At 50.2% G+C, this 24,893-nt stretch overlaps 9 protein-coding genes across 9 annotated transcripts; 2 read left to right on the top strand and 7 right to left on the bottom strand.

The window, feature by feature from the left end:
* Positions 1–819: 819 nt before the first annotated feature.
* Positions 820–6,614, bottom strand: N7515_006188 (ECM29 family proteasome component; the record flags this gene model as incomplete). Its single annotated transcript, XM_056666932.1, has 3 exons — positions 820–1,211; positions 1,297–1,570; positions 1,698–6,614. The coding sequence occupies 3 exons, from the start codon at positions 6,612–6,614 to the stop codon at positions 820–822; spliced, it is 5,583 nt and encodes a 1,860-aa protein (XP_056520528.1).
* A 444-nt stretch (positions 6,615–7,058) lies between these two features.
* N7515_006187 (uncharacterized protein) lies at positions 7,059–11,765 on the bottom strand (the record flags this gene model as incomplete). Its single annotated transcript, XM_056666931.1, has 5 exons — positions 7,059–7,598; positions 7,656–8,113; positions 8,170–11,416; positions 11,477–11,661; positions 11,732–11,765. 5 exons carry the CDS (start codon positions 11,763–11,765, stop codon positions 7,059–7,061), a joined length of 4,464 nt encoding a protein of 1,487 aa, XP_056520527.1.
* A 336-nt stretch (positions 11,766–12,101) lies between these two features.
* On the bottom strand, positions 12,102–13,601 carry N7515_006186 (BCS1 and AAA domain-containing protein; the record flags this gene model as incomplete). The annotated part of the gene is made up of 1 exon (XM_056666930.1): positions 12,102–13,601. The coding sequence occupies one exon, from the start codon at positions 13,599–13,601 to the stop codon at positions 12,102–12,104; it is 1,500 nt and encodes a 499-aa protein (XP_056520526.1).
* Positions 13,602–14,235: 634 nt separating this feature from the next.
* N7515_006185 (uncharacterized protein) lies at positions 14,236–16,535 on the top strand (the record flags this gene model as incomplete). The annotated part of the gene is made up of 8 exons (XM_056666929.1): positions 14,236–14,301; positions 14,367–14,447; positions 14,502–14,550; positions 14,601–14,640; positions 15,025–15,438; positions 15,504–15,779; positions 16,140–16,381; positions 16,471–16,535. The coding sequence occupies 8 exons, from the start codon at positions 14,236–14,238 to the stop codon at positions 16,533–16,535; spliced, it is 1,233 nt and encodes a 410-aa protein (XP_056520525.1).
* A 61-nt stretch (positions 16,536–16,596) lies between these two features.
* On the bottom strand, positions 16,597–18,492 carry N7515_006184 (uncharacterized protein; the record flags this gene model as incomplete). The annotated part of the gene is made up of 2 exons (XM_056666928.1): positions 16,597–18,197; positions 18,255–18,492. 2 exons carry the CDS (start codon positions 18,490–18,492, stop codon positions 16,597–16,599), a joined length of 1,839 nt encoding a protein of 612 aa, XP_056520524.1.
* Positions 18,493–19,190: 698 nt separating this feature from the next.
* Positions 19,191–20,245, bottom strand: N7515_006183 (CCDC90 family protein; the record flags this gene model as incomplete). Its single annotated transcript, XM_056666927.1, has 3 exons — positions 19,191–19,248; positions 19,312–19,645; positions 19,717–20,245. 3 exons carry the CDS (start codon positions 20,243–20,245, stop codon positions 19,191–19,193), a joined length of 921 nt encoding a protein of 306 aa, XP_056520523.1.
* Positions 20,246–20,584: 339 nt separating this feature from the next.
* On the bottom strand, positions 20,585–21,647 carry sec53 (phosphomannomutase SEC53; the record flags this gene model as incomplete). Its single annotated transcript, XM_056666926.1, has 5 exons — positions 20,585–20,834; positions 20,895–20,969; positions 21,052–21,368; positions 21,428–21,490; positions 21,546–21,647. 5 exons carry the CDS (start codon positions 21,645–21,647, stop codon positions 20,585–20,587), a joined length of 807 nt encoding a protein of 268 aa, XP_056520522.1.
* A 593-nt stretch (positions 21,648–22,240) lies between these two features.
* On the bottom strand, positions 22,241–23,044 carry N7515_006181 (putative DnaJ chaperone (Caj1); the record flags this gene model as incomplete). The annotated part of the gene is made up of 4 exons (XM_056666925.1): positions 22,241–22,796; positions 22,847–22,907; positions 22,968–22,979; positions 23,038–23,044. 4 exons carry the CDS (start codon positions 23,042–23,044, stop codon positions 22,241–22,243), a joined length of 636 nt encoding a protein of 211 aa, XP_056520521.1.
* Positions 23,045–23,869: 825 nt separating this feature from the next.
* Positions 23,870–24,391, top strand: N7515_006180 (uncharacterized protein; the record flags this gene model as incomplete). The annotated part of the gene is made up of 1 exon (XM_056666924.1): positions 23,870–24,391. The coding sequence occupies one exon, from the start codon at positions 23,870–23,872 to the stop codon at positions 24,389–24,391; it is 522 nt and encodes a 173-aa protein (XP_056520520.1).
* Positions 24,392–24,893: the final 502 nt, after the last annotated feature.

The raw sequence follows: 24,893 nt of genomic DNA, 5'->3' as shown, positions 1-24,893 counted from the left end.
ACTAGAGAGTGCAATACTATACAATCCCATTCAGGGCAGAGGAAGTGAATGGAGCTAGAAGGAACAAAAGCAACCCAAAAATACTAAAAGTACTAAAAATACTAGAAAATACCAAAAAAAAGGGAAAGGAAACCAAACAGGACAAAGGATGGAGATAAAAATAAATAGAAATGCCCGAGATGGCACGCAGATGCCAACCATGTGGGAGAAAAAAAGAAAATAAAAAGAGTAGGTTAGTGTACTGTTTACGGAGTACTAGTAGATTGTGATCAGTCCTGATCAAAAGAAGAGGCTATCCCCGGGAGACTAAGGGGAACTAGGGGAAGGGAAAACCAAAGATAGCTCGGTGAAGAGGAGAACGAGTCAAGGGGCTGAAGCGTCAATAGGAAGAGGAAAAAAAACAAGGCCTTTTATCGGAGCCGAGGAATGTTTTAGGTGTCTGGGGAAAAGGAAGGAAGGAAAAAGAGAGTCTCGATCGGCCCGGGCCCCCGGTCTGGATCAACCAGAAGCGAAGAGATCACAGTTTAACCCTCCGCATTCCCACGGACATGGCCGAGGATTAAGCGAGTGGCGTGAGACAACTTTCAAGGCAGGGCTGGCAGGCTATCGAATTCCAGCTGTTTAGTGTTTACCCTGAAGCTTTTCACTTGGTCCGATTGGCTCGATTTCGAATCGTATCTGCATAATACGTTGAACTTAATACACAGTAGGCTATAGAGACTAGAGCTAGAAAAATGAAAAATAATTCATAAAAAATACACTCATGATTCATGATCGACCCCAGACAGTTGCCGGGGGTCGATCAACCACGTGGAATTCTTAATTCGGGAGTGTCAGGGCCTCATCTAGCACACGTTGAACCGCTTGCGATCGTTCACTGGCTCTCCACTCTCGCACACTCGTCAGAAGTGAGTCAGGCACACCCGCTTGGGCATGCGGACACAGTTTCAGGTACGCCAGAATTGCCTCTGCGCGACCCTTGCGGATAGATTCGACAGACCCATCCAGCTCATTTGTGAGAATCTTGTCTGCGAGAGCAGTCAACGCGCTTCCGACTTGTTCACCGGAGGCATCCGGTGAAACGCTCCACTGATCCACTCGGGTAAAGAACGCCCGGAGCTCTTCGTAGCCCGTGCTGACGACCTGTCGTCCACCGTGCTGGAAAACCTGCGCCAACGGACCAGTCATCTGTTCTACGTATCCTCCCAGCGCTGTGGTTAGTGTTAGCAAGGCATGACGCTAGGGGGGTTTCCCGCGGGGCACTCTCGGCATTTGGGAGGGCGTTGATGGACTGACCTTGGTTCGAGTCGGTGGGGTTGAAACATTGCAGGAGGCATTGGACACATGCGGTAAGGGTGTCGTCCTGGATCGAGCCGGGCCCATTTTTGGAATCTATCTCCATCTTGTCTTCGTCTTCTCCCACCATTTCGTCAACCACACCAGGAATAACATTCAATGCGTCCGGCATGAAGTTAAGGTCCTGGCGTACCTGCGCGATCTCGCCCATGGCTCGTAATCCATGTGGCCGGTACAGCGCGTTAGCTCGCTTCGCTTCGCGAACCGTAATCGTCTGACATGCGTTAGCATCATTTCCATAGCTTATCTGCGTCAACGACTCCTCGTAATATAATAATCATCATCCCCAAACACTAGGATCATAATGGGAAAAAGTGGCGGGGATATCAGCCCACACTTACCTTCAGCAGGTTACGCAACTCCGGCTTGGCTTGCCACAGCTTCTGAGCTTGGCTACTAAATTTCACTAGTGCCTTCAGCACCACTTCTTTCCCATCCCAGGTCTTCCCCGCCAGGGCGCGCTCCAATACCGGCCAAACCAATTCAGCCGTCGCGAGGTCAATCTCTGCGTCCAGTGACAGCACTGCTCGCGCGATTGCCCGTGCGGCCGTGTGCTTGATAGCCCAGCGAGGAGAGTCCAAATTGTCCGAAACAAGACCCACTATCTCGCGGATGTACATCGTCACAGCACGCGAACCACCGACGTTATCTTGCCACGTTTTCTCAAACTGCTCTCTCACGTGTTCGTCGCCATCGTGCTTACAGACAAACACAAATGGCAAGGCGCTTGTCGCAAATGCCATAAACCGGTCGTTGGACAGTTTGGACGCCGAGTACAGGATCTCCCCAGAGATCACCCGCGGCGTGGCATCTTCGGCTGTCAGATAAAGATTCTTGGCAAAATCAAGGGTCTTGAGGACCCGATCGTCCGACGCCAGCCGCAGCAGATAGCCCATGGATGAACAGTAGGAAGCGCTGACAGTCTCGTTTCGGTCCACCACGTACTTGGTAAGGATTTGGATGAATCGATCTGCGTACGGACGGAAGACCAGGGTTTTCATGCTGAGCAGCGCCAGAACGCGACTGCAGCCTACCTTCGATGGCAGGCCTACGGCCGACCGCAGCACATCTTCAAGTCTCTGGGCTAGTTCGTCAAGGTTGCTTTCATCCAAGTTATCGATCAAATACCGCTCAATGACCTCCATCATGGGAGATGAGCGGATGCTGGACAGGCGCATTTTGTCAATCTCTTGACCGGTGAGACCGTATTTGTCGGCATTAAGGTGGACGTAGTTGACAGCCTGGGGCTCCAAGGAGCTGAGAGCACTGAGGAACTTCTCCAGCATATTGGGAACATGTGGGCGGAGCAAGCTGCCAGGGCTCTTTTTGATCATGGAGATAAGAGCGCCAATGGCATACCCTTGTACTTCTTCCACACTCGAGTCCAACCCCTTATCGCTCAGAAGGAATGGAATAGCACTTTGAAGTAGAGTGCCTGCGCGTTTCTCCGTGCCACTTGTCTCGAGTGTGCGGATGACCGAATTGGTGATGGTTTGGCACAGCTTCAAAGCAGCGGTGCGGACAGACTCCTTAATATCGTCCAGTAGCTTGAAGGCTTTGCTGTAGATCTCGTCCAGGTATTGGGAGTATTTCTCTGGACGGCGACCATGAATCAAGTCTGCTACGGCAGCGCAACTCGCTTGCCGAACACGCCATTCCCGGCCCGCTAGGATACTCTTGAGCAGATCCTGCATGATATCGTCAAAGTGTGTATCGACCACAACAGTCGGATCCTTGACGAGGGCTTGCCAGATAGTGTTCATGGACCGTTGCACATTCGGGTTCGGATCGAACCGGTAACGGAACAGCTTAGGGTAGATCTTAGGGTTCTTCGCCAGATATCCGTCAACGCTAGAATCAGAAAAGATGCTGCTGATGCCAAAGCGGCCAAATGCAGCACGATTCGTCCAAATGGCATTGTTTGAAGCCAACGACATGAAGCGGTAAACGAGAGTCGGGTCACCCGCCTCGGCGGCCAAGTTCATGATATCCTTGTAGGTGTTGACGGACGACCCCTCACCAGTAGGGAGCGCCCCAGGTTCGAATAGCTGTGTGTCAGCTTCTATCTTGCCCCCTCCGAGATTTGGACCGGTCGAGGTGAATGACTCGACCAGATCTTGAACCAGATCGTCCTTGAGGGATTGGTCGCCGATTTCATAAACAAGGCTGAGTCCGTGCGCTCCAGTCTCCTGCACCACCTCGTCCCGGTTTCCGAGGAGGCTGCTGAAAGTAGCTTGGCATTTGCGCAGTCGCCCTTGCATTTCCTGCATGTGCCCGCAGTTCTTGACTAGCGACAGCAGCCAGATTGCAGACGCCTTCCGCAGAGATGGCTTAGGCGAGATGCAATCCGCAATAACCTTGTCACATATAGTTGCAAACACTGAGCGCGGGACGTCTGAACCGGGGAATTCCGCATCGACGTCGAAATCTTGAATGAGAGCTCTGGAATCCCATCCAACTGCGACATTGCATATGGCCTCGCCCACAGTGAACTGAACTTCAGGACTGCGGATTTCATGTAGACTGTAAAGTGAATTCAGGAAGTCGTTGAACAAGGTAGTGTCAGAGCCAGACCGGGAGAAGGTCAAAGTTAACAATCCTAAACAGATGATAGGAATCCGATTCTCGGTCTTAGCATCCTTCGATAGCTTTTCCTGTATCTTTTTCCAGCCATCTTCGTTGATGATGTCAAGAGAAAGAACACCAGACAAACTGAGCTGTCCAATGGCTTCTTGTGCGGTTCTCTGTAACAGAGTGTCCCGAGCAACATCCAGAATATCAAAGAGAGTCTCAATGAACTGTTTGCCCTGTGCTTCTGGAATTGGGTCCACAAGACCTCGGTACGCAAGTCGACTCAGTAAATACGAGAGCGCCAAAATCGCCCCACGGACGCGCATGACTTCTTCACCGACAGCACTATTCCATGACTGAATGGTACCCGCTAGCTGAGCAACGAAACTCTTCAGTTGCTCTTCTGGAAAACCCGGATGCGAAGTCAGAATTCCAAAAGCGCGTGCAGTGATGCCCTGATTATCCTGATTGTTGCTGCAAATAGGCTCCATCAAGGACTTTGCACGCGGAAGCAAATGCTCAACAACGTCATTGGGAGCTAGCGAGCAGATTTCCACAAAACGAACACCGCATTGCCGTAGTCCTTCGCGCCCGCCGCTTACAAGGCCTTCGAGGGTGCCAGACAAAAACGACAACACCGACTCCTTTGCGGACTCACGGATGTACCGTCTCACGGCTGAGCGAGCTTCAACGCTGGTAGAAAGGAGAACCTCAAGCTTGTAGTCCCAATCTTGCTCCAAGTCCGCAGTGACTCCCGAGGCAGAGAATGCCTCCCAGAGCAACATGTTTCGGAGGAACGAGATGGCAGGCACGAAGGAACCTTTGTAGGGGCCAGACAGGAGTTGCGAAGCGGACTGTGCCTGAACGTTCATGAGTTCCTCTTGCCCTCCAGGCCCAAGCAGGAAACGAGTAGCCGCATCGAACTTCGGGAATTCAAACCAAGATTCATCCTGTACCGGCGCTGCCGCTGAAGTGGAGCGTTTCCCGTCCTCAGTGGGATTCAGTAGTCGGTACCAATAAGGGTGGAGGCCCTTCTTTCCTTCCTCGACGACCTCCTGTTGCCGTTCTGGGCCCCTTGCAATGGCCATCAAGTCGATCCAACGGGCGACCACATCGCCGAATGGCAGGAACCGATTGGCAAACCGCACTGCGGCATACTGGACTCCTCGAACAGCTCGGTAGCCTGTGTCGGGGTCAATATCACCAGGTTGCATGCTCATCTGATGAACCAAGAATGGCCGAAGCTGGTCCTGGAAGGTTTTATCGTGGCTGTTCAAAGAGGAATTCAGGATACTTCCCAGCGCCTGATCAATGCTCACGAAAATCCCAGGACCAGAGTCGTCTGCTCCTAGCGAACCAAAGAGCCATCGGACCAGGTCAAATTCAAAGTTCTCTACTGTATCGGCCTGTGACACAAAGTCGACTTTGGGGACCATGATACCGATACATTCGTAGGCGAGCCCGCGCAAGCTAAGGTCTGTTGTGGGCAATCTCTGCCCACTAGCTGCCGGACTGGGCCATCCTTGAGATTGAATGAAGTCCCTCAGCCCTGCGATGAGTTTAGGGGCGATTTGCTTGAGATCAGAAGCTGCGCCCATACGAACTACCCACGTGGTGAATGTAAAAATTTGGGTCCTTAGTTTTGACGCTTGCAACCCCTGAGCTGATCTAGCGGTATCGGATAGGAGGCCATCCTCAATGAGCCTCATGATCCGCTGCGGGTCCGCAGTAGCTTTGATGGATTTTCCCAGATATGTAAGGAGCTTCACTTGGAGTGGCGGCCGCGCCGGAGGAGCACCATCAGGCGACGAACCGCCGAAATACAGCTCATACAGCTCATTCACGACATCGGGATTGTCGATATCCGCAGTAAACCGCTTGAGAGTTTCATCGCCCAGATCAGCCAGACGAGAGTTGGGATCCGCAGAAGCAATAAGTGAAGGCAGGAAGCGTTGAGAATCCTCAAAAGCACCACTGCCGATGAATCTCAGGGCGGTGACTTTCGTCTCAGTCAGGTTCAAGCCGCCATCCTTCGAAGGGTTCCAAGTCTCGTTCGCAGGGGCACCCTTATTCAAAAATGCATACTCGTCTGGGGAGAGACCGGGGCACGTCACAGTTTCCTTGGGACCAGGGGTCAGAAGTAGCAATTTCGCCAGCCAAAAGGACAGGAATTTAGAATCATCATCTGAGAGTCCGAGATGCTCTTTCAAACGGCGGTCCTCCTCACTGCCTCTCACTGGGAGTTTGAGTAGCGGCAAAAGACGCAATACAAGATTAAACACGATAGCACCCTGAGTGGGCGACGTTCCGATCTTCGAGATACCCTGGAGCAAGGGTAGCAGGATCTCGACTCTGGCTGCGGAGCCAAGTCGATCAATGCCTTGCTGAGCATATATGAGATCAAAATGCCTGATCAGCTGAGAGTTCTGTTCCTTGAACTGCTTCAACAAGGCTGCCACGGGCAGCTGAACAGTGGGGGCTTTAACACGAGTGTTGATATGCTGGCAGACCGAGATAATCTTGTTACGCACTTCCACGCTGTCGGACCCGAGCTTCAGCAATAAAGGGGCCAGGTATGTCCCTAGTAATGACTGCAATTTCTCATCTGAGTCTGCCATTGCAATTCTGAATTCCACCTTCCCTATCAGGCTCAACTCGCGAGCTTCGGGGCTCTGAGGGTCCGCCATGATGAGAATAATTTGCAGAGGACGGCTCTAGTGAAGCATTGAACACGAAAGACCAACAAAAGCACAATAACAATTCGCAAATATCGCGAGATTCTGAAATGATATAGGCAACCACACTCACGTCATCGTTCAGGTGAGCTCCTCTATCTGGCCCTGGCGACATCGTCCTCCGCCGCCGCGGCTCCACTATGGATTAGTCAACCGATTAGTCATTTCTTGGCATCCCCGCCACAATCTGTACCTGCCAAGTGAATGGAGTCAACTGGTGACTTCCGGGCAGGACTTGTGGCCCGGAAGGTGGAACAGTCGAAAGTGCATATTTCCCTAAAATTTAGGCTCTCGAGAGTCTTCGGTGGTTACTATGTAGCGACCTCATTAGCAAAACACCTGGCATATTTCTTAAGTAGCGATATATCCAACTAAATAGTGTATATACTGTGACAATCAGTGCCGGTTCCCATTTTCCCTTCGCTGCTCAGCAGCTTCACCCCTCAAGAATAAACCGACTTCCCTCTCTTTCTCGGCTGAATGATCATTGCCATTTTTCCGGATGGTGTTTCCAAAGAGACACTGCCACAGGTCATCCTTCTTCACCACCTCTCCTCCACCTAAGCCACGCTGCATCAAGTTCATCAGAGTAGCATCTTGCATTTCCATGGAATTTGCAGATTCAATAGCCGCCTCGCTAACATCACCGCCGTCAGCAGGAGTCAATAGAGCGACCGCTTTCTTGTCCTTCTCTTTCTCGATGATGTGAGCCAGGCGTCGGGTCACTGAGAGCTCATATATGGACTCTTCGACTGTGTCGGAAACAAGGTACATCCACACCGTCGTTGGTCGATGTTGGCCGATACGATGGACTCGAGCGATGGCCTGTAGCTCGATTGCAGTATTGATGAGCGGCTCGCATAGGAAGACATGGGTTGCGTTGATCAAATTCAACCCGGATGATTGTGCTTTCCCGTGCAACAAAAAGCATTCGACCTGGAGATAGTTGGTTAGTGCATGATTTCAGGAAAGCAGGGAATTCAAATTGCATACCGCTGGGTCTTTTTTGAACCTCTCGATGCCATCTAAAGAGTCAATACCGGTGCTGATGATTCCAAAGCTAGAGAATGCCGCCTGCAATATCTCAAGGAAGGCTCCGTATTGTGAAAATATGATGGATTTTGCACCAGGGTCGTGTTCGCGTAACCATAAGACGTGTCGGGCCAGAGTATCAACCTTCGTTCCGTAAGAGCCATGCAATTCGACTTTCTTGATCTCATTGAGATGACCCGAGCTTATATCGCTATAGATGGCATTTTGGGAATGACCCTCATGGTCCGGTCTGATGTGTGACGTTTCCTCTTGTGCAACTAGATCCTGGGGCTTGTATGTGATCTGATGGAAATCCTTGCGCGACAGAGACCTTTTGCACATTGGACAATTCCGGTGTGCAGCCCACCATAGCCGCAAACACCCGCTGCAGTACTTGTGGCCACACACGGTCAATACGCCTATATCAAGGTCAGTCCGAGACTTGATGATGAAATACAGAGAAGGTGACACTTACCAATTTCAATGGTGGACTGGCAGATAATGCATGTTCGAGAGCTACTGTCGGAAGTAGTGTCGTCCTTCAAATGAAGGAGATATCTTGCTTTGCTCTTGAGAGAAGCGATCTTCGCCTCAAGAATTTCCTCTTGTTCGAGCTTCAACGCGAAGGCCTTCTCGTCCAGCGGCTTGCCTACACTTTCCTCGTCATATGGGGCCACTGTGTCCGAAATCTGCTGCAAGTGACGATAATACTCCAAGCGGCTGTTCATAGTATCGCGGAACATCTCGACTTCTCTCTGCAAACTTGACGATACTTTGAGTTGCTCGGCCACCATTCGACCGGCATTCTTTAAGACCAATTCAACCATCTCATGTTCAGCACGAGCACGCGAATTGCCCGCGCTGGCTTGCCAGTCTAGCGATGTCACGAGACTGCGCAGCTCGCCAACGATGCTGCGTAGCGATCCCAGAGTAGGATCAGGCATAAGCTCACTGCGAGTGTTCATGATCTTGAGAAAGAGTTCCGGAGAGGGCCCTTCGCCTTTCTGAGCCTGGATGATGCCCATTTTGACTTCGTGAGAGATCAGCTGGTTCTTTTGACCGGTGAGAGCATCATGACGGTCGGCATACATGGAACGCAAAGCCTCCATGTAAACATACATTTCATCCTGATGTTTCGTGGACCGCTCATACTCATTACCTTCCAGTTCTGCGTCTTCCTCCTGGTCAATAAGTGACTGTGAAACCAACTTGGCCATGACATCCCGCCATTCCTTGTATTGCTCGGCATGTTTGTTGAGAGCCGTACACAAGTCTTCGAATTTGTTGAGCAAATGGTATGACTCCACACCTCTGCTGTACAAATGTGGTTTCATTTGCGGGATGATTGTGAACTGCTTATCTCGTGCTTTGGTCTTGATTCTTTGCATGGACTGCTCAACCTTTCGGGAGATCTCCGTCAACATCTCCTTGCGAATGACTTTCGCAGCTTCATAGCCATCTTCTTCGCGTTTCTCGAGCGCTTTGTACTCATCTGAGTCTGGCTGTGTGAGATTTGTATCACTCTTGATTTGGTAATATGCGTTTGCAGTGAAGAATACTGCAATGTGCTGGACCTCGAGTGCAGCTCGAAGCCTCAGTCGGCATTGGCCGAGCCGACTGTTCTTGTCCGCCTCTTCGGCATCCTCATCAGACATTTTGTCGAGATGTTCGATTGTCCCATTCCTGTCATTGACAGCATCATTGGCTTTAATTAGACGCAATTGTTCTCTGGTTTCATTGACTAGCTCAGTGGCATAATTCAATGCGTTTTGCCACAGAGCGAGGGCTTCTTGGCGGCGTCTTGCATTCTCTAGAAGCTGACCTCGTCGAAGTTGAGAGAGAAGGAGAGACCGCTCTTCTGCACGAATGGCGGCCACGTTGGTATCAATCATGACTTCCAGAACTTGGTCCACAGTCCGCAATGGACCACCGGTCATGCGTAGCGCTCGACGATTGCTTCCGCTAACCTCTGGATGAAGACAGGTCTGACGAAGTCTTGTCAACCAGGTGCGCATCTTTTCTATAATTGCAGGATCTTCGGGGTTCCAATCGGCTCGAAGAGGTCCCCCTGATTCGTTCAACCCGCACTGTTCGCACATTTCCTCAAAAAGCTGCTTATAATGCTGTTCTTCCACAGCTGTGAAGGGTGTAGTTATCACAATGCGTTTTTGGGGCGGCAAACGAAGCTCATCAAGTAATTGGCTTTTGCTGTGCCGAAGGGTGATTTGGTTGATAATCTTCGCTAGGACCGGTCCGAAACATGAGCACAACCTTTTCCATAAAGAGGATGAAAAGCAGTAAGGCTCATAATGGAGGAAGAGAAGAAGACCAAACAGATCGTCTATGTTCCTGCGCAGCGGAGTACCAGTCACAGCCCAGGCGATCTCTCGAGGAATCAGACGAGCGACTTTAGCTGCATTGCTGACTCCACTTTCAACCATCTGTGCCTCGTCCAGACATACACGCCACCACGAAAGGCGAACCAGCGGGGTTTTTCTTTGCTCAAATCGCTTTTCATGCCGTAAACTCCGCTGTGGATGCGCGCCAGCGTAGTGGATTTCTTTGGCGATCACATTGTAGGTGGTTAGTACTACATCAAACTCGGCAAGCTCGCCGACAATCATTTCATCGGACTCTTCTTGTCCGCGTTTGATACCAGTGTAATGGTGAACACGCAGCGTAGGAGCATGCTCCTTCAGTTCTTGTTTCCACTGCTCAAGGATCGCGGGTGGTGTGATAATCAAGGTGGCACCGGTGGGTATCAATCCATCTGGATCAGTCTTGAGCGGCGTTTTTCGCTTATTCAGACTTATTAATGCCATCATTTCGACCGTTTTGCCTAGACCCATTTCCTCTGCAAGAATTCCGCCTTTCAAATGATGTCCGGCATCATACCACTGGGAAAGGTCCCTTGTCAGGACCATAAACAGTTGGCTGAAGTAGTACGTCCGTCCATCGGCATCTTCCCTGGGATGGAAAGATGCCGGAAGGTCACTTTTACAAATCTCCTTCATCGGCACAACCTCGCCGTTCTGTCGGATTTCCATCCCTTCCCTCTGCAAGAGCCAGCAAACCGCTCTTGCCTGGAATGGAAACAGCTTACATTCAAGGGCAGGACATCGAAGATTTTCCGCAGCACTTTCTTCGGCCCGGGGAACGTGAACATTGTTGTAAAATTCACGAGTAGGCCATTCTCGGGGGGTCCCCAACATCCTGTTCCGATATTCGCGAGGCCCGGCTGAACTTGGGGGAGGAACACATCGTTCCTGCAGGACGTACGTCGTAAAAGCTTCAAGATCTGCTTCCCCTAAGCGGTTAAGATCTGGAGCTTCTATCGAATCTTTCCACAGAACAACCGTATTGAGGACAACAGTGTCATCATCTAACGAGGCAGAAAGATGGGCTTGGTAGCAGGCTGTGGGCACCTGGTTGAAGAAGCGATCCACATGAGCAAGTCTGCTAGCGCGCCGAAGTTGCGCAAGGACATCCAGCAATCGCGAATCCTGGCAAGTATATAGTATCAATTCCTCCCCATTGAGTCGAGATATTACTGGTGACAGAAGATCGGCCTCGCCATCAGCCAAGTTCAATCGTGGCTGGTTGTTAACTTCTTCGTCGGGCGATGAAACGCTTCGAAAATCTATGATAACTGGGGTTTGAAGGGTTGACAGGTTCGGTCTATAGGTCTCTTCGGGCTTGGATATGCTTTTCTCCGATGGTTTCTGCAGAGGAAGGTCACGGGTCAGTCTTCGCTCGAATGCGGTAGAGTAGTCGGGTCATACCATGCGCAGTGTTAACCGTGCCAGGGGAATATATCCTAGAGGTATGCCTGTTGCCGATACTCCATTTTCTGTAGTCAGGCTCCTTGATCCACCTCTCACAGTCTTGCGCCGCTTGGCCGGACGTTCGTCGGGATTCGATATATCGAACTTTTGGAGTTTGTCGCGTAGAGGCCGGAGGACTGAGTCTAGAAAGAGATTGTCAGTTTGTCCGTGCTTCGCTCGTGTCTAAAGTCCTGTGAAACAAGAAAAGCTTACCAGGCAGCGCGAGTTCTTCCACCACGACACCCATTCTGGACAAGGAACCTATGCTGTCGCCACAATGGGGAGGGAGATGAGGGCGAAATGCGGCCTGAGTTGGGGCGATTCTCTTATCGTAGGAATCACGCGCAGATAAGATAAGCGGTTAAATTCCGGTTAAACGGGACTTTCGGCTCCACCTACGATCTATGAACCTCTCTCCGAATGAACACCTACAATTGCATTTGTCTAGGTATACTTACTGTTTCCTGCGAGGCCCAGGATATGTTACCATTTCTCTAACTAGACAGTCACTGCCTCCTTCTCTATCTTTACGCAATTTCTCGTCACACCCATCTGCTCACTATCCTTGAATCACGAACTCAAATCACCCGCGTTCCTCAACTTCCATTTCCTTGACCCAGCTGCTAACATTCTCACACGCCTCTTCCGGGCACCGCTTATACTGCAAAAGAAAGCCTTGTACTTCTGCAAGGCTAAACCGCCTCTCTGGCAGGAGCTCTGCAAAACGCATCGCAAGGTCATCCAGGCCTGCTGGTCGCTGCTTTTCTTCTTCTGCGTGATCTGCAAGATTCTGGGATATATCACTGTACATGTTCAGGAAAAGGCTTCTCAGCTCTTCGTGAGACGGAAGCTCGAATTGAATATGTAAGTCCACACGGCCTGGTCGAATCAGTGCGCGATCCAGACTTTGCGGCGCGTTAGTCGTCATGATCAATATGCGACCTTCATGGGATGATATGCCATCAATTGCGTTCAGCAATCCAGAGAGAGATACCGCAGTCGTGCTTGGTGCCACTGCTGTGGGTTCCGGCGAAGACTGCGCAGCCGCAGATCTGGACTTGGTAGGCACGATATTGCCTCTGTTCAACCCTGCGGCATCGATGTCTTCTAACAGTACCACGCACCGTGTGGGCACCTCCGAAAACAGCCTGATGAACTGTGATTCTGTCACAGTTGGATCTAGCAGACTCAATACGTATATGTCCAGACCGAAAACACCAGCGATTGCGGAGGCAAGGCTTGTCTTGCCGGTGCCGGGAGGCCCGGAGAACAGATATCCACGTCGATACGGGATGCCATGGTTGGCATACCATTGCCTTGTATGCGGATGAAGGTACTCGTTAATATCTCGCAGGATAGTCTTCTTCTTGTGCTTATCGAGGATGACAGTCCTGATGTCTCTGGATGGTCTCGAAGCAACTGGGCTCCATCGGATGACTTCCCGGGAGTTAGTCCTAGTGCGGTAGACCGTTATGTTGGACACGGACACTTTGCGACTGTACGCACGGACTTCGTCGAGGAAATCCTTGATCGGTGAGAGTGAAAGGCTTATGCACTGCAACTTCAGCTGAGGCCTAACCTCGATTTGTGGATAGCGGCTGATGTTTTCATGGTTGTTCGCCGCATGGCTGAAAAGGATCCAGCTTCGCTTGAAGCGAAAAAGACGTGATCCGTGGAAAGGCTTCAGCTCCACAGACGAGTCGTCTTCAACTCCTTTGTAGCTGACCAGCTTATCAGCATCAAGTTTTTCAGGCAAGGACCGGGTTATTGCTGTGTCGTCAGAGCTTTTGGAGGTTTGTGCTAAGACAGAGCGGAAATTGCGACGCTTGAATGCATGGTCGTTCATCCAAAGGACGATCTCTTCGTAGAGAGGATCGTCTTGCTTCACGTGCACCGTTGACAAGCATGTCTTTTCGGCAAAACTGTGTAAGATGTTTCCGGCTAAGCGGATCGAAGTGATAGCACCGGTCGCGAGAATCCAAATGTTCGCGAGGACGAGGATGTCTAAGTTCAGACTTTGGCGGACCAGGTCCACGAAGGAATGGACTCCACTAGGCACTGGGAGACCGGTGGACATGAACATCTTGATGCAATATGGTACAGATCTGACATGCCTGGAGTTAGAATTGACTTCAGCCTCCATGATATGCACCCTGCTGTGGTGCACCGCCAAATTACCGCCACGAATGTGTCAAACCTGTAGGGGCATCTGAGCGCAGACGCCACTGCATTGCAGGGTTTGATTGGGCCACGTAATAGGCAGGGTACTCCGTACTCTGTACGTATCTGCAATTCTGCGTGACAGGCCGATGGTGGCGTAGCTGGTCTGTACATAGCTTGGGTATCTTGGACTAAGTGGACTGAGTGGACTACGTTAAGTGGAGTGGATCTCCGACTAGTCACAGTGCAGTGGACTAGTGTATGAATCAGACCCAATGAACTCAAGTATATAGTATCCGCTTAATAACTATTAGCCAATAGTGCAGCGTCCACATGAAGATCTACAGCCACTATCGAGAAAGTGAAGAAGTAAACGTTATGGCGGAGACCCTTACATCTCAAATTCTCGTCATAGATCCGAAATACAGTCCACAGTCTTGCATCGCTCGAGAACCATGAACGCTATTTAAAATCCAGTACCCATGCCTACGACTTGACTTTCTTACTACCTTTCCCAGCCCTTTCCCACTCAACCGCTACACAGTTCTATAGTCAAAATGCCACGCATCGACCAAAGAGTTAGAAGTGTTGTCTCTGAGCAACTTGGTATCCCAGTGGAACAGGTACATCCATATACAATATACATTTCTTCCTACCCTCGCCACAGCAATATACTCACCCTCTCCAGATTGGGGACGATGACAGGTTCGTGGATGATCTCGGAGCTGATTCCCTTGATCTCGTAGAGATCATCATCGCCCTGGAAGAGGTACGGTGTTCGGTTACCACTACCTATCTTCTCCTATGCTGATCACATATACAGGAATTTAATATGGAGATCCCGGATGAAGATGCACAGCAAATCACTACTGGTAAGTTCATTCAACGCACATGGGATGTGGACTATGCTCATTCTATTTAGTCCGGGAGGCGGTTGAATATATCCAAAGTCACCAGCGCTAGTACTTGTAGTAAAAGAACAGTCAATGTTCAATAGAATGCTCCCAATATGCATTGACAATGGAGAACACATACATACCTAGCGCAGGGCCCAATCACGAAGATCATTAGGTACGAGACTGAGAGAGCTGAAGACGAAGTACAGTAGTAGTACAGTAGATACGAGCAGCTTGTGGGTCCTGCATAACTATTGACAAAGATCTTCATAGATCGATCCTCATAGATCCGATATCAAATTCATAGACGACGATCCCTCAAATTCACCTCGTAACCTCGGGATATCGTCGGGCCCCATATTCGCTCCTTACATATTCCCAAATCAGAAAAGCGACAGAAGGAACTACAAAATGCGACCAAAGAGTTAATATCACTTAATAACGCAGCAGCATGCAAATACCGCTCTGTCTCCCAACAAACCTCACCCTAAGCAATCCCCATCTACCGGAAGTTCGGAACCATTACCGGGCTGTATGCAAGATGTCCTTGACAGACGTCCTACCCTTCCCATATCCACTAAGCGTCGGCACCGACATATGCCACGTCCCCAGAATCCAGCGAATTCTATCCAACGAGAATGAAGAGCACGTTACCAGATTCAGTCGAAAAATCTTCAGTCCAACAGAGCTGCCCGGTTTCCAAGAGCGGTATCAGGCAGTCTTACGATTGAGGCGGACGATGCCAGCTCGGGCACAGATCGAAGAAAATCAGACCGATGATCATGGCTCTGGGGTTGATAATGATGTGCGGTGCGATAAATACGAGCGAGAACTTTTGGGGTTCTCGAAGTGGGTAGCTGGTCGGTAAGGCGCCAACCATATTGAGGATGCAGAAGCCATATGAGGAAAAGCGAGCTGAAAACTACTAGGTTTGCGGCCAAAGAGGCGGCTATGAAGGCATTGTCTCCTCATCGTCTTGGGTGGCATCAGGCTGAGGTGTTGACATTGCCAGGGAGGAAAAAGCCAGTGCTGGTGGTTCATGCGCCGCCGCCACTAAAAGCAGAGAGTAAGGAGAATGGGGATGGAGGACACCAAATGCTGAGAAAACAAGTCGCGCAACTTTCAATCAGTCATGACGGGGATTACGCTACTGCCACTGTGTTGGCGGTTAACTCCTTTGGGGCTGATTTCGGCACATTGGAAAGGTAGACGAGAAGTGAACGACCTCGTACTTCCTTGAAACTTGACTGAAGATAACTTCGGATACCTGACATATACATGTAACATTTAACGATGACAGAAATCATGACTGTACATTTGAGGAAGAAGCTACCTTTACAGAATTGCTGTGAAATCATGACAAGTTCTTCTTTCAATCGAGTCATCCTTGTCAAACGAACAGCACATATTTGCCACCTTGGTCGTATAAGTTCACACAATTCCCCCTCATCTGCCTCTCTACTCATCAATCTTTCCATCTTTCCCTGGCCATACTGTTAGTCTGCTACATCAGATTCTCTCAGCCTCACATCTTGCATAATGCCACGTCTAATAACCGGCACAAGTGAGATCTACTTCATCGATCACATCAAGCAAGATATCCTCGACCACCGAAACGACAAAGAGTACGACGTGATATACTTGTCACCACTCCCCGAGTCTCGCCACAACTTTCGCATCCAAGTTCACGACTTTGTGAACCTCGATTTCGATAACCCATCTAAGTGGTCTTCGGCTTTCCTCACAGCTTACGGCCATATCAAAGAGCCCTCACCTTACGGAGAACCTTTTCTCGTCACGCGTATTTGTAAGCCATCATGCAATCGCGAGCATTTGACAAAAAATCGGCAATCCTCGCCCCCCTCATGAGCGCCGGCTCCTAGGTAACCGCCGCAGTGATCCCCGAACAGGCTGGCAACTCCACGAACGCGCTGGAACCCCGGATCTCCTACTTCTCTTGACGTAACTTGACTGAATATGAATATGACTTCGGATACCTAGCATATACATATACCATTTATTCTATGCCCCACGACCTTGCCTGGGAGGTGTTCCCGGTCCCTTCCCAAGTATCGCCCTCACACTCTCTCTACCCGAGTCACCGTGATCTCGCAAGAGAGAAGGCACAACCCTTCCTTTATGATCCGTGTCAGATACGATAGTACCATTGACTGCGTGAACCGATCGATGATATGATCGCCCATACATCCGGCTCTCGAACTCATCGACCGTGTCACCCCAAGAGCTTGAGCTACCGCCAGTGACCGACTTATACTTTGCTGCCCCAGACTGAACCGTGTGCAGAGAAGCCGGCCCCGAGGCCAAGGTGTAAGTGGAGACGCCCAGCCCACCTGTGCTCTCAAAGGTGAGACCTCTCTTCATCCATGAGTCGATTGTCATTCCATTCGATGTGATTCCGTAAGTTGCATTCACAAGCAAAGGGTATTCAAATTCAACACTATTCGAGACAGGTGTATCCCCCAGCTCCATGATGATGTTGTTACCAGTCGTACGCTGTGTGTTGACCTGGCTGTACCCTTGCTGGTTGAGTAAACCGCGGTTGGAGAAGGACAAGGTCTGAGACCACGAGTACGAAGATGAAGTTGCACTGAAAGTCCTCTTGACGCTCACTGAATACGACAAGGAATCGCTTCCCCCAGTCTCGTTGAGAACGAGGTTCCGATTGACACTGAACTCTGGCGGAGGGGCTTCTACCTTGGGTCTGTTGTTATCTCGAATGAGAGTCGCTTCATTGGTCGAGATGTCATCATCCAGATATAAGAAGATATTTCCCGTGACCACCCAATATGATCCCACGGTGCCTGCGAGCGTGACACTCCCATCATCTGAGACATTGAGACCGGTCACCCGAATCTCAAATGAATGTCGTTTGCCATCTTGGAGCATTGGGAGGAATGGGGAGATATCGATCTCCGGCTGCCGAAGATCAAAGGCATCAATACCAACAATCGGACGCCAGTATCCTGGAGCCACGCCGCCTGTGAAAATAATAGGAAACGGCCAGACAACCCCAGCAAGTATCCCATCAATATAGAGTTGAATTTCACGAAAAGGTGTGTACCCATACAGCGCACCGACGGTACTTTCAAACCGTTGTGTATCCTCAGAGAAGACATTCGACCACCAGAACTCTTCTTCCGATTGTCCACATGCCGATATGGATACAACAGCCCGCGATGCCGCAGCAGGAATCGTATACAAGACAGTTGTATTGTCCGCAGGGAATTGGAAGGCGCTCGAAGAATTTGACGCTGACCTCTTGGCAGAGATTGGAAGAATGGTATCCGGGGTCCTTACGTTCTGCTCTTGAGTGAAGTGCGCCGTCAACGTGGCATTGAAGGGACCTGTGTAAATATCGTTGATGATGTTTCCCAAGTCGAATATCAATTTCTGGGGGCTTTTCCACAACGAGGTATACTGCGACATGTCTTTGACATAGCTCCAGACAATGCCGTTGTTCGTTGGTTCGGCTGTTGAAGTCCGGAATACTTCACTGTCTCCAAGGTACATGACTGCCAGCCGGTCATACTGCTTTCCCCGAGAAGTCACTGTGAGATTGATTCTCACGGTATCAAAGTCACAATCCGGGGGAACATAATTGCCTAAAATGGTGAAAAATTAGACAATAAGTCGAAGTACCACTTGATATCACCTCTTACCAACAAACGGTGCTCCATAGCTTGATCCGAAGACATGATCCATGAGCAGGGTCTTGACACCGCAGTTGTCATTTTCACAGGAATCCAACGGCACTGACTGATAGACCTGGGAAACATCCTGCAAGCCAGTCGCGATGGGTGCGGGGGTCGAAGAGCGAGCAAGAGACTGCAACCCACTCTGAAGCGAGGAAGCCAGTTGCCCGAAGAGTAACAGTCCACATATGCCCAACGACAACATTGTTACCCGCAGTGTCAAACTTGACTTGATTCCGTTCTGATCGCCGGGGTTCAAGTTTGATTTCGAATCGCAGTGATGATTAGACCAGACAGTCTTAGTAGTTGGGCAAGTCTCCCAAGACTTCGGTGATTCTTGATCAACTGGCGAATCTGAAGATCGACTGCAATGCTTTCGAGATGACTTGAGCAACTTATACCTTGAAACCGCCAGCCATAGCGGAAGGAAGATGAAGAAACATGCAAGCAATGGGGTTAAGCAATACCCCATGGCAGACTTGGGGTCAGCGGAGATAAGTGAGAAGACTAGCATGTTAGCGTGCTCTAATCCGGTCCAGATAGGTAACTATTGCGATTCAGTTTCAGGCTAGCAGGGGCTAAGTGGCTCTTTGCTGTGATGCAACATGAAGATGTGCCCCTGAAGATAAGATGCATGAGGGGAACCTTCCAAGTGTGTCCCGCATCCATAGTAGTACACGGGCAGTAGGTAGGTGGCACAAGAAGAGGTCTATTCGGAACTATAAGTCCGATAAATTACATTTTGATAGTGACCAAGCAATTGGTATTGTCGAGACCAATACAAACAGCAGGGAGTTTACATAGTAGTATCTGTACAAGAAAAAGCGGAGACACTCAAGTCTAAAGCAAGCAAAATGACGAATCGCTCCATATCCAATGCAAATGGGGGTTTGTTCCCAAATTTCACATAAACAGGCGCCAGGCACCAAGAATAAGAGCAGCAGTACCAGTACAGACACCCCTAAAGAAAAGAAGGTATTAGTATATGCTCGGGGTTAACAAGGTCTCAGTTCGGGGTTCATACATGAGCCATTGTAGGGTGGAGAACTTGACAGCTTCAACTCGTTCTCTCAACCCTGCGACCTCCTGTTCAATTCGCGTTTCGGTCTCTTTGATGCGCATTTCTTGACCATTGGCTTCCTCACGTATCCGTCCCTTTTCAAGGTTAAGATCCAACCGCACCGAGGCTTGTGTTCGGCCGATCTCATCCCGGAGTCGTGAGTTGAGTTTAGCAAGATCTGCCGCGATCTTCTCATGTGATGACCGAGTCAATTGCGCCTCAGTCGAATCGGCATTGAGTAGTTCGGAGCGCAATTTGGCAAAGTCCACCTTTTGTGTATAGGTCGATCTCTCCGAGTCTAATAAAGCATTCACATTAGCTCTCTGGCAGACATAACACAAATAGTGTCCAGGAATCACCATCACATACCTTCTCGCAGGACCATCGTCCTTGTCAGGTTCTGGATAGATTCTTGAATGACATCATTCAAAACTCGCATCATGGCCACGGACTGCTCCTCGCTGAAGCCCTCTTCCTGCAGACGCTTTACGAATTTCAGGGTATCGAAGTGATGGTCACGGGGTCGGACTGTGGTCGCATGGAAGGCGCGGCGAGCAGGGTGGAACGTAGCAACGTATACACCATTATGTCGGATGGGATTGCCGCGGGGTGTCGTTGGCGTTGCCGGGGTCGTTATAGAGATATTTCGGGAAACGAGGTAGGCGGATATTAACTCCCGGGGTGATGTGGAGATGAGCCGAGAAGACTGAGTAGATAGGCTCTGGGAAAGGAGTTGTCGTTTCAGTGGTGTATTGCCTTGGAGGACTGGTCGTGTTTGGCTTGTTGTAATTGCGGGACAATGAGTGACGGTGACGAACGGGCGCGACGAGGAGCTGTTCCAAGTCAGACGGGGAATGAGGTTGCGCGGAACCTCTGCGACAGATTTTTGAGGCGCCATGTCCGGGACAGTGGGCAAGGATGTTGTATGGGATTCGAAAGTTGAGAAGCCTGGAGGCAGAAGGGAAACCTTGGAAGATTCCGGGATCACGGACTTGGATCGGGAAAGGGCCGGGATGACTAAAGGACGCTTCCAGTTTCCCGGCACCAGATTGCCATGATCCTACTTGTACAATATTCCTATTTCATGCAAGAGGATTATGTATTAGTCTATCTCGGACTGGATTCATTCTCAATGGTCCGAATCAAATTCGCATGTAAACGCTATCACAAATCCATGCCCGTTCGCGGTTATCGACGATCAATCCGATCTTCTTGGGGGCTAATCCGCGGAAGAGCTCTACAGGTCAAACAGCTTCTTCAACTGATTGATAGTGTCTTGAGGGCCGTCAACGGAGTGTCCAATGGTGCGAGGGTCTTCGTAAATCTCATAATCGTTTCCTCCAACGGAGGTTTTGTCGCCGAAGAAGTGGATAGTGGTGTATTCGATACCCGAAATGTCCTTCTCGGCCTCGACGTGTTGCAGGCAGTAGGTCTTGTCCCAGCCGGTGGGGAAGACATCGAAAGAGATTTGACCGCCGATAGAATATCTGTGTTGGCATTGGATTAGCCCGATGTTGGAACGTCGATATCGCCGTATATGTACTTACGTGAGGCCGTAGTCTGGGAACTCCTTCTTCAAGGACTCCACCAGAGTCTTTCTGATGTTGTGGATCTTATCGAAACTATACCGCAAGTCAGCCAGTATTCCAGACCATAACCACATCAAAGTAGTGGCCAAAATGGAATAAAAGCGTCCGGACATACGCTTCGAACTCGTCGCGCTCTTCAACGCTAGCAGCACGTCCAACGGGGCTGATATTGACCATTCCATTCCGGAACTCAATGAAAGTACCGCGCTTGCGAGGCAAATTGGTGTTGGCAATGTACTTAAGAACGAAGTTGACCAGCGCTTGGTACTTGTCCTCCCCAAGCCACTGAATGAAGTTGTTGCTGGCGAGCTGCTTGCCAAGGCGGTATGCGGTCAGGCCGTTCTCGGAGAAACAGAAGTCAAAAAGTGTAGTGACGTCGATTGTAGGCGAGCCAAGTTGTTCTTGCTGCTTCACAAGGTTCGAGCCGCCAACCTGGAACACATTACGAAGTTAGGAACGGTATGACTGAATTCATTGGGGGGTGGACAAACAAATCCGATGGCGCACTTGTGTCGCAATCGAGAGAGCAACTCGAGCATCTCCGGTGAGGCATGCTGCAATTGACGCATATTAGCATGGGCAAAGCGTCCGGCTCTCATTGTAACATACTCGTCTGGCGGGGGTGAGAGTCTCATCAACATCGAACAGGACAATCGTGTTCTTGATGGGACGGTCCACCAAGGAGGGGTAAACACTGGCAGCTTCAGTCATTTTGGATAGTTGCAACAATTGAGTGTCAGAGGATTTGGCGCAGGAAAAATCGCGAGCAACTTGGGGGTAAATATAGACTGGGCCTTATTTTGGCCGCAAGCGGTGAGGGAGGGAGCTTAGCGCTAAGCGTTGGGTCCAGAAGCGGAGAGAACCTTGGAAGGCCACCTGGTCTGTCTCACTCATTTTGTGAGAAAGGTCATGAGGCAAATGACTCAAAATTGAGATCAATCCCCTATTCCCCTTAGCCCTACATAGATGATAGATGTACGGAGTACACCGAATACCGTCCGAAGTTTACACCATGTTGTGCTGCATTGATATCGAGACCGGACTCTGTGGCTGTTATCGATAACTTATCGGAGGGGTATTCTACGAGATAAAAAGAAGATACATGCATTGGTACAACAATTCTATGTACGCAGTATTTGCTCTGTAGCTAGGTAATGCACATCAACCTGTGCTTTGCGGCCTATAGCCACGAATAATTACTATCTGAACGTCATACCTCAACCCAATTCATCATTCATGCCGAAGCTAGTGAAAACCAGTCCCCAATTCCTAAACGCCCAAACCGCAAAGCAAGCTGCAAGCCCTCACTGCCCCATAGTAGACCGGAACACCTTAGCTGCAAGCTCACTCAAGAGTCGCGTCCGATCCGGCGTTGGAAGGTCCAAGAAAACCTCATAGACACTTTTGCCCTTAGCATCGCGAACTGCACCGATACGATTACCCGCAACAGCGCCAGCCAGCGCACCAGGCAAATTGCCAACAATAAAGCCCAAGGCACCACCGCTAGCTCCGCCAACCAGTGCCCAGAACCGACCGGTTGGACGAGACCCTCCATCTCTATCCTCGGCGAGACCTTCTTCGCGCAACATCTCTTCAAACACAGACCCAAACTGGTCGCTGTCACGGTGCTCGCGGTCTCCGCCGAATCCAAAGCTCGACCAAGGGAAGCTACCGGCAGTCGGTGGTACTTCCTCTTCTGCTTCCTCTTCCTCGTATGCGCGGGTGGCGTCGTACTCTCGCCGGCGTGCAGGGTCTGATAGTGTGTAGTAGGCATCGTTGATGTCCTGGAACTTTCGTGTGCGCGCAGGTCTCTCGGGTGAGTCGGCGGGGACTCGATCGGGGTGGGATTTCAGCGATTCCCTGTGGGCTTGGTTAGTGACTTGTTTTGGGGCAGGATGTGGTGTGCTTACCTCTTATAGGCATTGCGAATTTGTTGTTGGGTCGCATCTTGTGCGATATTCAGGATCTTGTCTGATTTGTGTTAGATAGGGTAATTGCATCTTGGATCTTGGTCCTTGGATGACGTCTTACAGAAATCGGGTTCTGCGCGAGGATCAGTAAATCTTCAGTTTTGCAGGGATAGGGGAGGCATAATACATACTCGACATATTCACTCTTGTTTGGCAATCTCAAATAGACACTGCGACTGGCAATATTGTGGAAGGACTTTCGTCAAGAATCAGGTCGAGTGATGGAAAGCCATCACATGCAGTGACGTAGATGCCGCCTGAGGCATGAACTTGAATCCATGGTTGACCTGTTTAATTGGCAACTTTTAATTTGGAAACTATATCCACAAGTTTGTATATCCTTCATCGTTTTCTAGACTTTAGCAGTATGAAGGCAATGTTCATGCATAAGGTGGATTGCTTTTGTATGTACTCCGTACTCTAGGGTGAGATCTCGGCACGGTGTAATTTGTCTCAGGCAAAATGCAGTTCGAAACTAAGTTCAGCGGCCGAACCCCCCAGCCACTTTATCCCGTCAGGGGCCACTGTCCAACCTATCCGAAGATCCCCTCAGATTCGCCTTGGACACAGATTCTGCTATCACAATCTCCTCGTCTCCAGGTTCTCCATCGTGTGAGCTGTCAAAACCATTGCTTGCATTGGAAATCCACCAAGCCAGTCCACATCTCGGCCTAGACCACAGATTGCGCATCTCCGCAGCAGCTAGTGGCTGACTTGCATTTGTCTCTTTCAATTCTTTCAATTGCCACACAGAAGCGCAAAAAAAGGAGAAGATTCAGGTGCGATTGATTACCAGGGACATTGTTTGACAACGCACCCCGGAAGTCATTCTGTGTACCAATCTCACCACAGTTCCTTTGCTAGCCATCACCCCTCTAGGCTTTCTCAGATCAGAAGAGATCTGTCTGACCGCCTCAAAGCGCACAAAGCCCTACCCGTAATCAGCTTCACCACACTAGCACAATGGGTTGGTTTGACGGTCGATCGACCATTTCCTCCTCGGGATTCGTGCGCAAACGGTCGCCGGCATCCAGCACGCACAGCGGACGCAGCACACGCAGCAAAGCCTACTCCACCCACCACACACGACACTCGGCACCCTCCTTCTTTGGCGGACTAGGCGGTTCACGAACCGGAGGACGATCGAGCCCATCTGTGTTCTCCTCGTTCTCATCCTCGTCGCGACGAGCCAGACCCCGTGAGGGATTTGTGCAGCGCATGATTCGCGATATCAAGCGTCTCTTCCGTGACATCTATCGCTGGGCCCGTCGTCATCCGATGAAGGTTTTCATGATGGTCATCATTCCTCTCCTGACCAGCGGCGTTCTGCCCAGGCTGTTTGCTATGATTGGTATTCGCTTGCCGCATGCTATTACCAGCGCCCTCGGTGGTAGCTCGAAGGCTCGAGCAGGCGAGTTTGGAGCTGGTAGGGGGATGTCTGAGAACATTAGCAGCTTGATGAACATTGCCAAGATGTTTGCGTAGGCTTCTCCTGGCTAGGGCGCTCAAGTTGCGTCTTTATTCCCATGTTTTTTCCATGCTCTGCCGAGATTCAGCACATAACGATAATGATACACCGACTGTCTTTTGCCTTTGTTTCCTTGTTTCTGATACTCAGTTTCTGTTGCTGAACGTTGCCTCTTCTATCATGAACTCGGTCGCTTGCCTGTAATTCGATAGAATCAATCTTCGTGAAAAAGCTGCGGCTTTGTTTACGCAATAAAACCATACCGAGTCTCAAAGCGGGTCCGCGGGAATGGGACATCTTCTTCCTTATATTCAGTTGTCAAGTGTTGGTGCCCAAGCTGGTGAATCTGACGCTGGGACAACTGCCCATTGCACTAGCAGTAAAGTGTGCAGCTTGCAGGAAGTGCACTGGCCTTGTCACAAGCCCGCTCAAGGTCACATTTGACGCAGTAGTTGCAGCTATTCTCGTGACTGGCAGACTATCCATGCGGGTGCAGTGCCACGTATGCGATGGACCCGC

This window comes from Penicillium bovifimosum (assembly GCF_028826915.1).
Source record: "Penicillium bovifimosum strain IBT 22155 chromosome Unknown utg000005l_segment0_segment0, whole genome shotgun sequence".
NCBI lineage: Eukaryota > Fungi > Ascomycota > Eurotiomycetes > Eurotiales > Aspergillaceae > Penicillium > Penicillium bovifimosum.
Note: the sequence above shows the minus strand (reverse complement) of the source record. Positions and strands in the feature narration are given on the sequence as shown.